The 12,370-nt window shown below is 38.7% G+C and overlaps 1 protein-coding gene across 2 annotated transcripts; it reads left to right on the top strand.

Moving 5' to 3' along the window:
* The first annotated feature begins 377 nt into the window (after positions 1 to 377).
* Positions 378 to 9,798, top strand: LOC111259548 (uncharacterized). 2 transcript variants are annotated; one of them, XM_022831654.2, is made up of 8 exons: positions 378 to 3,042; positions 5,189 to 5,312; positions 6,248 to 6,331; positions 6,548 to 6,707; positions 7,279 to 7,407; positions 7,569 to 7,729; positions 8,170 to 8,276; positions 9,477 to 9,798. In XM_022831654.2, the coding sequence occupies exons 1-8, from the start codon at positions 2,894 to 2,896 to the stop codon at positions 9,604 to 9,606; spliced, it is 1,044 nt and encodes a 347-aa protein (XP_022687389.1). In that variant the 5' UTR covers positions 378 to 2,893; the 3' UTR covers positions 9,607 to 9,798. The 2 variants fall into 2 exon arrangements, with proteins under 2 accessions (XP_022687389.1, XP_022687390.1); XM_022831655.2 differs by lacking the exon at positions 9,477 to 9,798 and adding an exon at positions 8,702 to 9,201.
* Positions 9,799 to 12,370: the final 2,572 nt, after the last annotated feature.

The following is a 12,370-nucleotide window of genomic DNA, read 5'->3' on the forward strand; positions in this document are numbered from 1 at the left end:
AAGTTGCCGACAGGGCCAGCTCAGGCTCCGAAACCAGCGCAGCTGCCGTCGCGGTTCCCTACGCTGCTGTTGCTCCGTATCCTTTCCGACTATCGGATATTATTCCACATGAGCAGAACTGCACACACATAGCACGGAACAAGTCCTAACGACGGGTTCAGCCCTTAAGGAGCGGATCTGTGAGTTGTTCAGCTCAGCTGCAGAATGAAGGCCGAACGAGAAATAGCAACTCGTTCGCCCATCACCTCTGCAACTGCTATGATCTGTCGCCTAATTGGCTGGCTGAATGGCTAACTGCCTGACAGACTGACGGTCTGCTCCACTCGCCCTATCGACAGTAGCAGCAGCAGCAGCAGCAGCAGCAACAGCAGCAGCACGATATGCAATAGCACGATAGCTGACCGAGGCAAATGAGCTGATTGCTGCGGTGGTGCTGGTGGTCGACATCGATAGTAGCATTGGCGGTGGAACTGATTGTCTGCTCTGGACTACCTACGCTGTTACAAATAATACCCCCTGTTACGAGACGGCGCCAGCCAACGATAAAGAAGACAACGAGACAGGGAGGAAATTACGGGGGTGCTCCTATTGCTAGTGCTTGCTCGGGCAATTCACTCATCGGAAGCTCAGACAGAAAGCTGAAGAGCAGCGTATTGTTGTTGTTGTTGTTGTTGTTGCTGCTGCTGCTGCTGCTGCTACTGCTACTGCTACTGTTACTGTTGTTGTCGTCTCCAATCTACAAAAGATGTCTCATCGAAGTGTATCTTGCTCTTTGGTAAAGCAGCAGTAAAACGAATTTGGCCGTGGGTGGGGACGAAAGCCAATGATGTGAAATGTGTGAAATTTTCCCATTCTTAGCACACAGTGGTACAATAAAACTGGAACGGTGTTAGTTCAGGATTGCCATAAAGGCCTTGCCTAAAGTGATTGATATTTAATTTGCCACCAAAACGATTTTTCGACGAACACAATGAGGAAGGCGATCAATGACGGACCACAATAATATCCTAGCAATAACAGCTGCTGCTCTTTCTATTGGTACTTCAAGAAGCGCGGATAAACGCTTGGACGGTATGAACGGCGTACTAGCCGAATCGCAATTACGCAATTACGAACGAATCAGCGATTTTGTGAACAGCGACAACTCAACATAAGTAATGTTTCAAGACTCACCGTTTTTCTAAGAGGTTAACATTGTTGTAACACAAGAGCTGAACTTGTCGTCGTATGAGTTCCCTGTGGTAAAATTAGAACCATAGGAAAGCGGTAGGTGTAAGGTCGCCTGGTACAGCGGCAACACTGTATCAGGCCTTACACTCATTTAAATGCAACACCTAATGAAAAGACGCAAGTCGTTCATTTATCAATAAAATATATATTAAAGGGCTGCTCCGTGTCAAGGCCGAAGATTTTGCAGCATAGATTGTAGACCGCCAGCTAAGGCCATAGTGGTGTCGGAGTGAATTGGTTCTCTAATGTCAATTTAGACCCTTCAGTTGTCGTTGTTGAGAATTTCTTCAAATGCATCCAATACACCCAATTTAATGCCTGTTCAAGGACTGCAGAGATGAGTTAATTATTTGCTGTGGCAATGGAGCGCGAACATCATTTTTGATGGCTTTCACTACAAAAGAAAGCAGCAACAACAACAACAACAACAATAAAAAGCTGCAATCTGTAATTTTACAGAACGAGAGAGATTAACGAAATATTATCTAGCAAATAAGAAACAGAAGTCATTCGACCTTTATAAAAACATTGAAATTTTGTGTCACTAAACGACAATAAATCATCAGTTCACCTTGAAGCCTTCACATAATCCTGAAGTGACAGATAGTAATTTTGAGAAATTTACCTATGCGTCAAAAGGATCTCAGCGACGGAAATATTCAAATTGAGATCATTGACTTGAAATGAAATAATACCAACGAAGCATACGTTATTAATATCTCCATTCTTTAACAGCCCTGATGTCATGCAACCGGTGATAAGTCTTGCAGTAGGTCGGAATCCGTCGATGCGTTGTTGAGGTGATATCAGTATGTCCGTGATTACTTGTCCAGATAATTACGTAAGGGACAAGCAAGTCTATGTTGATTTGGGCTGATTGATATCTATATCAACAAGTGCAATCTTGCTCGAAATAAAATGCGGGAAAAGTAGTTGTGGTAAAGGTAAAACGCGGCCATTGGCCAAGCGCAGTTTGACTCTCTCGACAACAACTGTTCAAAATTCTAGCGCCAGTGGCAGCAGCAGAAGCGGCTAAAACAGATCAAGAGAAGACCTCGCTATTATCATCACGGTCAGCATCCCCAAACAGCAACGACAGCGTCATCACGGTTACAGCAGCGGTAGCTTCTACTACGACGTTCTCCAGAATTTTGACAATTGTTGGCTAAATAATGTTGACCGATCATCAATTCGTGGAGAACAATCATTATAACAACGGCAACTCTAAGAAAATCATATTATTACGAAAATATAACAATCTCAAATTAAGAGAGGGTGTGTTGTGTTCCCTTTGGGTCCGTAACGACTCTTGTTCGTGCTCACGCAGCCGCTCATTCGATCCTACGGACGCATTCTACTGACGACTGTGCGGATAACCGGTCTATCAATTGGAAGGCGCTCCGGAGATCTGTTGCCGTTTGTCAACAATAACAACCGCTCTACAGATAGATGTGTATCGCATTACTGTTAATTGTTTGTGATAGTGTCGCAATCGATCATCGTTTCTCATTGCGTTTAATGTATAAAAACGGAAACAATTTGCAAGCTCATGATTTCATGTGACTGGCTGATTCACTAATTGAGTACTGTTACTGCTGCCGCCCGCGGTCAATTTTGTCTGAAGACGATTGTATCCGCATTCGTTCGTTAACGTCAACAGGTAATGATGGCTGCCTCTGCCGCGGAGACGGCGAACTGTCTTATGATGCGCGCCGAACCGACGCGAGAGATACCGCTAAAGCTAGATGAGGAGATCCTTGGACGATCAGGAAATTGCTCTGTCTCGATACACTCTGTCATCGTTTCCAGAAGGTCGGTCAAAACCAGAGGAAAACTAAAACTACTGTGCCAGCGAATTTAAAGTAGCAAGATAATTTTTTACAGCTGAATGCTATTTTCATTTCATACATTTAATTACTCATATTTTGCCAAGACCGATGCCTTAAACATGTTATATTATACGATATATTAGCCTGTGGGTGATATACAATCCATAACAATATTATAATTTAATTTCTTTTTCTAAATAGTTGCTGTTTTTAATTTACGGTTCTTGCGAGCTGCATTAGATATTTCTATAAGATATTCCTCTCGTAAGCTGAACTTATTCTAATGAATATACTAAACATCAGAAAATTAATAGCGAGTACCTGTATTGTAGGTATATTGTAGACACGACCGTGTGTTTCATACGAAAATGTTTAAATGGGCTGTGCGAATTATTTAGAAGGTGGTATTACGTTTATTTCTGCATATTTTCTCAAAAATTTCCTCGAGCTTCTTCAACTTAGATTCTTTCAGCATTTCTTGTGAGAAAGGTTTTACTGTAATTTACCCTACACTACCTGCAGACATTTCCCCACGGTTATTTAAATGCGGTCCAAGTTGAAACAAGTTTTTTATGTTCACTATTGCTTCGAAGACAATATTTAAAAACAAAATTGGTCATTTGAAGGTAGCCTGATGGCCGTCATTTTTTGAATGAGCCTCCATAATCGCCCTTATAAAGCATCTTTCTTGTTTTGTATTAAAGTATTAGCGTTTAAGTTACTAGGTGTATGAACTATTGCCAATACTTGCTGCTAGTTATATTTGCTTATGTCAATCACTTTATTATCACCAAATTAAAATTACCGTACTGTTATATTTACAAACAAGTTATGTATTAGCTTATTAATAATAGTTATTTCTCCTATAGCCGAATCGATTAACGTTGGTCTACAATCGAGGCTTGAGAATAAAGGGCACGGTGCCCACAGAGCAAGCAGCTTCGATTAAAAAATGACTCACTCCAGTTTTTCAATGGATCATTCTGTTGGTCTGTATGATCGTTTTTCTTGGAAAACATATTCCTATCGAATCTTTTTCTCATCCGATTTGTCCTCACGCTAGAACGAAACTCCGGTAAGCGCGTGAATCGATCGATAACAGTGGTTTATTTTATATAGTCCTATAGTAGTCGGTGCCACAGGCTAGAATTTTCCACAGTTCGGTAGGTGATATGTTTTGTCTTCCTTCAGTTAGTAAATTATGCTTTTACACTAATTTAAACATAAATAACAAGAGTCATAGACCTTTAGTTTAAAAGAGGTTGTGTAACTGGTAAACGTAACGTTAGCTTCGTATACTGATTTTTACAAATGCAGTTGCGATTAGCAGACAAATCGATTGGAATCAAGGAAGCAGTTTACACTAGTCCTTAACCAGGCATCTCCGAGGGATAACGCTCTTTCCAAAGACTTAAATTGATCTCTCATAGCAAATGGCCGCTTTGCCAGGTGCGTCTTTTCTGTATCAGAGAATATCAATCAAACGGATCAGCTGTGCCTGATAGCTTAACAAAATCGAGCTGACGGTCTGTCTTTTTGCGTTCGCACTAAGCAACAAGAGAGTAGATTATGATAATAAACCGTAAAAATCACCGGAAGAATTGTATTAGTAGTAATGGTTATAAAGAGTAATCGTGATAATGCTGTAGAAATTGATGCTAGGGTTGGGTGTTCGCTATGAATTTACGTCTCTAAGGCTCACCTGGATTTACACCGCTCCCGTGTGTAACTGTTTTAGACCGAATATTTAGACGCCAATAGGTGAATACAGGCCGTAATAATGTATACAATTTAGGCACAATTTAGGCTGTTTTACTAATTCGGCTGTATTCATTTAGAATTTTCTCAAGCTGGGGTATGGCTACGCGTTCAGAGATGAATTACCGCTGATGGATTTACTGATAAAATACAGAAGGTTTGCTTTTCATAGAAGTGTTGACAATGTGATATGTACAGTAGGTATGTTAAAGGATGGCCGAGATCACATCTTACCACGATATTCATTTATACTAACATATACAGTAGATTCTGAAGCGACCTCGCTTCAGAATAGCATGTTTACTTTTACTGTTACGCTTAAAATCTCTACAGACGATTTTATTTCTCATCTCTGAAATCCAATTTTACAGGCATGCGGAGTTTCGACGAAGTAAAGGAGGCAGCTGGACTGTGCGCGATCTCGCTTCGGTCAACGGAGTTTACGTCAATCACAGGAAGATCGAACCCCCTGCGTGCGCCAATCTTAAATCGGAGGTAAACTGAAACGTTTCAACAGATAAATTTCTGATAGTGTCAAAACTTGAGTGTCTTATTTAGGCGAGGCTAATTCATATGAATTGCTATAACGTGTTCAAGTTATACGACTAGCTAGGCAATATGGTTTCCTAACTAAACACGGTTCTGTTAGGGTAAATATAGTAAAAATTGACACGACATCATTTCAAGCTGTTACCATCCCACTTGCCGCTAGGCCTGTATTAAAATACAGAATTTCATGTCTAGTTTGAAACAGACGTTCTTTCAAATACACTGTCCAATTTGTGGAAGGCTATCATTGATATTGCTGCATGCATGTTTACCGATACAATGAGTCGTCGGTTCGGGCAGGTGTCGCTGATTCAAGCCTGGCCATCGGCATATGCTAACCCAAAATGTCTAATAGAGTGAAGAAAGATTACGAGTTATAAAGTATCGTTAAGACCTAGTGGCTTCTCGGATCGTATCTCACTGCCAGTAGCCTTTGGAGCACAGTAAATATATCGAGAAAAAGAAATGGGTGGTCTGATTCCAGGACTTCACTTCAATGGGGTACCTGGCTGCCTGTTTTTCTTTCTCAATCCAAAGAGAATCGAAAATACTGACCGGTGAGTGGCTCAAAGAGCCAGTTTACTCCCTGAAGTTCAATTTGCGTCGGGCTTACTATTTAAAGGAAAGATTTAATAGTTTCTTTGATAATGAGGCTGAAAAATTTGAGACACATTTTTAATATTATTTCATTGTTCGTCAGAGCCAACAGTGCTCAGATAGTGCAGCAGCTTCGTACATAACAGTATAAAAGCGAATATTTGTAGTATATGGATTGAATTACGCACCACTGCAAAAGACTGGCACGATTTTAACGGAGGAAGCTGAGGCAGTACATCATGCGATTGACAATCTAACGGTAGCCGCAATTTCAATTTGCTCAGGACGTGATCTCGCTGGGCCCGATACATCGAACAAATATGGCGTTCCAGTTTGTGCAGATTCCGGATGACGAGGATGCCAAGCTGGTCAGAACTGATTATTTAGTTATCGCTTTCATCCAATTCCTTAGTAATTTTCATGTGTAAAGCCTAATTAGTATAGACGATGAAGTAGAAAATCTATTAAGTGAACTGGCATGGACCAAAAAACAACATTAGAATTAGGCCCCACTGATATATGTTAAGGTGATATGTGTTCGCAAACGATGTGTTCGTGTAATATATCCGCGCTTCTAATTTCAGGTGTCCTTGAATACTGTATTTTGGTTATCCACAGCTGCAAATAAAGTAATCTATACTCCTGCTGGGGCGGGCCCACATGGGAAGTCCTGCTCAGGCTCCTCACACTCTGCTCGTCAGCTTAAAGAACAGCCCATACCTGAAAGTAATAACGAAGAAAATGGTTCGTGTTTTCTATCTCTAGAGCGGATATCATATTTATATTTGTATTATTCTGTCTGAATGTATGTCCACACTATTCTTGTATTTTAAAGAACCTAGATTGCACCCCGAACAAAACGTACTCGTTTATCAGATAGTAGTCGGAGAATTATTTTGTAAAAACTGTAGATAATTAAATAAACAGGTGAACCTCTTCAGTTATTTAGCCAAGAATTACTCCAATTCAAAGAAATACTTCTAGGACTACCGATCGCTTTTCTAAAATCTGACTTAAAAAATATTATCTTTTCAGAAATCTTTTCAGATTTAAGTATACTTAATACGAATACGTTATGCGCATGATCTTTAAAAAATTACGTGATCCGATAGCGTAGTGACGGCGAGTTCTCTCCTAACGATAGAAGACAGTATCATAGTGATCATGAAATTTATACAGATCGTAATATAACGTCAGCGTTTATAGTTAGCTTTAACAAATGATTACATATTAATCCGAAAGTATAGTTATACGGCATTTGCCTGAAAGTGCATTGGCACTGAGAACGGTCGAATCTTTTCACAATGGTTTACAGATGAGGAGCCGCATACCGAGAAGGTAGGTTGCCTTCCTGCTGCTAGCAGTGGGTCATCTTCCAGGTGTTCTACTGGGGATCACCATGGCGCATCGCAACATGGGGCCGCCCATTTGCACTGCACTGCAGGTAGGCCAACACATAGACATTATCAACGAGATTTTATTGTTTCCTACGCACAAAATTTGATGCGGCAATCATTCCTAGATACGCGGCAAGCAGACGAAATGAATGGGCTTTTCATCATTCCTAATTCATTCAACATTTTTTTAAATAAACGTCTGCCCCAGGGGGGGATCCGGGCTGCGTGGGTGGCAGTGCAATCTGCGCGGTGTCCGGGGCCATCGGTGGTGCGCATAGTTCTATCCAGACGGATGTGGTAAAACGCGTAGAGAACATTATGGAAGAAGAGCTTACGTGTTCCATATGCTCCGAATTGTTCATCAGTGCTGTACGTATACGAAGAACGTTTGCACCCACGTTGCTGCATTTACGTATCCGTTTCTCTACCATAGAAAGGCTAAAATTGGAAGCCTGTTTTACTTAGCCCGTAGATTAATTACAACTATTGGGTTTTACGGCAGTCGCAAAACGTAGTATTAATAAAAATAGTAGGCGAAGCAAAGTTTTTGCTTTATCGTAAACAGTTATTTACACTAAGCAAATATCTAGCTAAGTTGCCCATTTCTACATTCTCTTACAGTACGTGAAGTAACAGTGTATCGCAGAAGCCGTAACTATTCACGTCTAAATGATTTCCATTTTATTGGATTATTGGACTCAAGTAATATCCTACTTTATGCAGTTCTAAAAATATGAACATGCTTAAATTATGCTAGGATTTTCCGTCGAAAAATGTTGATTATATCACTGGAAAATTCATCTTGCCAGGTGACGCTATCGTGCGGACATAACTTTTGCCAGATGTGTATCCGCAGTTGGCGGAGAAAGAAGGACGCGTGTCCTATATGTTCTGCGCCTATAGGACAAGAGATTCGGTAAGCAGCATGAATTGATTCCATTTTAGCCTAGTACTAATTTGTATATAGAGGCTGTGAATGTGCTGACACAGTAAATGTAATGTTTGGACAATACGAAGCATTATGTACACAGTTAGCATGAGCATCAGACAAATAATGAAGTAGGAATATGGTGTCTTATATAAATCCAGTAGATGCGCTGGAAGTTTTTAGCGAAACCTACGAAAGCAGTAAAGCATGCCCTACTTACATAAAGAGTAATTTCTTTATTCCTATAGGGAGTTTTGATTATCTGTCGATAAGCGCTGCGACATTCGTTTGTTTACAATTAGTCGATAACTCGACGTAATTGAAAAACACTGGGTAAAATTTTTGCGTTTATTCTAATTTGTGGCACTGGAGTTTGCTATGCTTGATCGGGTTCATTGCTGCATTTGTTTCAGGGCGTACGTTTTGGACAGTGTCATCAAGCAGCTCGTATCGCTCAATCCGCCCCTGAAGAAACATTATGAGCAGAGATATAAGCGATTTGCTTGAGTCGTTCCATCAACAACAATACTATATATATATATATATATATATATATATATATATTATTACTGCACTTATTATCCATTATAACATTAAAAAATAATAGTAATAATATGTGGATGACAAGTCCAAGATATTAGGTATGTATGGGACACTTAGCTGCAACTAAAAATACATGAGTCGGAAATCGATAGTGATGATGATGGTGATGTCAACGAGAGATGTCAATATTACTATTGTCCCAACAATGGTTGAGTATGAATGAAGTCATTCAGATTACCGACAAATATGTAAATTTCATTAAAAAAAAATACTGAATGCGATGATTTTTTTTGACACTGGTCAAGCGCGTTCTGTACATCATCGTAAGAATAAAGGATGATTCTTCCCACGTCTCGAGGCTTAGAGGAGATTTAAACGTCTTTATCTTTTGGTCAATTTTAGTCAAACTAACTGTTGAATTAAAACAGACTAGCAAAGAGTTTATTTATTTTTATTTTTATTTTATTTTGAACAATGCTTGTGTTCAATAATTACCGATTTACAAGATACTAGTACAGATCTGTTTTTGTGTACTTTTCCTTCAGATGATTATGCCATTAAAATGAGATAACTATTTGAATAGTTAGTAGTCAACCTTTTACTGTTTCGTTAACTCCGGTAAATTTGTTTCGTCTATTTTTACAGGCCTATAAATAGTGGAGGCTTTCTCGTGCTGCTAATGAACGTGTTTCCTCGATTCTATTGCCACTCCTTTGTTTGTAGATTTTATTCTTGTAATTTACGATGGATTTTGCCATCCTGCGGCTTTTTGTAATTTTATTTATAAAGTCTATGCGTACACAATCGGTTGCTAACAAATGTACAAAATTGTTGTATGCATTCTTACGCTATGTGTTCTAATTGTTATTACAATAGAGATAAAGGTACGAACCTTGTGCATATGTGTAAATGTGATGAATGTGAACACAATATAAACATAAAACAAATGGACTCAGCGCATACTGCACATCGTGGGTGCTTCATTAGTTGGAAAATTATCTACCTAGTGGCAGTTACTGTCAAATGGATAAACAGCGTTCGTTATTCGTAGAGTCGGGGTGAAGCCCCACTGAAGATGCTGCCGGTGTTCTCGTTTTGTTTCATTCATATTTCCCTTATATAGGAAATGGCATTATGTACAGCCGTGTACGTAGTTCACATCGTTGTCTTCTCACTACGCTGATTTTTTAAGCGATCTTCATATCTGACTTTGCCATTCGCTCGGTAATGAGTAGTAACACCGATTAAGGAGACAAAATAGACTTAGTGATATATTGCCGATTGTTAAACTTTGTCTTTAAGGACGTCTTTTTTTGCTCACGACAGACTGACACCGATAGTAAGAACTCGTAGCTCAGTATTTAGATTCCAGGGCGTCTGACGAGCTTGCTGAGTCAGTATCTATTCGAAAAATCATTTAACAGAACGAAAATAAATATATCAGCGTGCAGTTTTTTTAGCCTGATCTAGATGCACTACTACTAAATGAAAAATCTCAAAAAGCTGCTGCAAAAAAGGTTTGCGAGCCTCCTTACGCCATTCTTTGAACTAGAGATTCATATCTGTCCGTAATGAGATTATGTAATTTACAAGAGGAGTTGAAAAAAGGCAGTCAGTGTCATTCTAAGATACTGTGACTTCACTTATAGATGTCACACATTGGCTGACTCTATGTCAAACATGACTGTCATTTGGTATCTGTGGAATTAGAATATTTATTATTTTCATAGATCTTGAAAATGCAGGCATGTTTATGTGGAAATTAAGTTATTTATTCGAGCCCGAGCAGTAAATCGGATACACCGTTATAGACTTAAATTCGCCTTGGAGAATAACTAATTTAAGCCAAGTGGATTTTTGTTATTAATGATCCTTCTTAATTAGAGCTAAAAAAAAATGAAAGTGGCAAACGTTACTCGAAAACGTCTCTTAGAGTAGATTACATATTGAGATTACTTTATTGCTAATGTGGAAGTAAGGCATTTATGTGCGCCTTTATTCTAAGTCCATAGAATTGATATCTGGAACAATACTTGTTGTTTTTGTAAGCGTTTACCCAGTTGCACCGATACTTCGGCTGAATGTAACTTTTCATAAAAAGCTCGGCACTGTACGTGTAAGTATAAAAAAGGCAGATGAAGACCGTACATGTAGAAACAATCAAATCTAAGGATTATACGTTTTCTTATAGTTCGCATACTTTTAACACTTGACATAAACGAACATGACGATTGAAAAACACTTCTTTTGTATAAAGGGTGATAAACTACATGCAAGACTCTATTGAAACAATAGTCTACAGCTTGATGATTAGAACGGAATCGGCTATATAACATGCTTTTTCCTTTAAAAAATTTGATGCCCCATTTTTTTATCGGTTTTTATGTAATAGAATCGACAAGATAGCCGCTGGTTCTGTATGTCGTACTTAGGTGTATCTGTAATATGTATGTACCTTACAGGAGCTACAAATCTCGAAAGGGGCAGCAGTAAACCCTGGTGCACATGATTACGATGAGAAAAAGTGCTGATCCAGTGCACCTAAAGCGTACATACACATTCACATTCTTAAGCGCCGTAGTAAATCTTATTATTGCTTATGTACAAGTAAGTAAATTTCTGCAGAAATGTATGTCATGTGGACAAAGAGACTGTACAATGATTAAAGCTACTTGACAGACTTACATAGATAGATAGTGTTTGTTACGAAAACAAATTAAAAACCTATGAACGTACTTAGAACTAAATGGGGTAATTAAGCAGGGACCCATCCAATAGCTTTCCATGGCGAGAGCGGGCGGGGTAGCAAAGCCCCATAGATTTCTTCTTACAGCAAGAGTTCAGCATCTCTAGTAGACAAAAGGAAGTGAAGGATGCTTTTGGATTTGGAGGAAATCTATGTATCTGAATTGTGCAAAGTGTGTTGAAATTTATTAGTATATAAATAAAAGTGCATACTACGAAAACCGCTGCTATAGGAGGGGACGCAATACTACCTGAAAGGTCTACAACTATATCCCTTAGTAATTAGCCAACCAATACTATTAATTGGTTATCATAAAGAACTTAGCTCTTGTCAACATTGTCGATACATACCTAGCACATGGATAAGTGCATCATTTTCAAGATTATACACGCGATTATGAGAGGATATACTAAATATATATATAAAAAGATTAGAAAACTAAGTGGATAATGAACGAGAAGGACCGGTATCATAGGAGATACTGTACATATTTATTATTTTCGTTTTCTTTTGTTTTTCTAGTTTGTAGGAGCTATACTAATAAAATGTGCCCTAAAAAACCGCGTTCATTAGCTAAAGAAATGAGCTTTGCTGCATTCACAAATGTTACATAATAAAATAATAGTAATTAATATTATTATAAAACATTTATGATAAGAATTATAGCTATGATAGGAATGAATAAAATAATTATTATTAATAGAAATAATCTTTAGAGTGGCGATACAGTTGCATCGTTTCAGAGTAGATCAAGAAAATTTTACTGTGTTTACTAAATGGTTAGCCTCAGGGG

Source organism: Varroa jacobsoni, unplaced genomic scaffold, assembly GCF_002532875.2.
Source record: "Varroa jacobsoni isolate VJ856 unplaced genomic scaffold, vjacob_1.0 scaffold_344, whole genome shotgun sequence".
Taxonomy (NCBI): domain Eukaryota; kingdom Metazoa; phylum Arthropoda; class Arachnida; order Mesostigmata; family Varroidae; genus Varroa; species Varroa jacobsoni.

What these genes read in the sequence shown, in the direction of transcription:
- LOC111259548 (XM_022831654.2), top strand. Translation starts at nt 2,894, where the DNA reads ATGATGGCTGCCTCTGCCGCGGAGACGGCGAACTGTCTTATGATGCGC. An exon ending in AAGTAATAACGAAGAAAATG is followed by an intron (nt 6,708 to 7,278) that starts GTTCGTGTTTTC and finishes AATGGTTTACAG; the next exon opens with ATGAGGAGCCGCATACCGAG. An exon ending in CCGAATTGTTCATCAGTGCT is followed by an intron (nt 7,730 to 8,169) that starts GTACGTATACGA and finishes TCATCTTGCCAG; the next exon opens with GTGACGCTATCGTGCGGACA.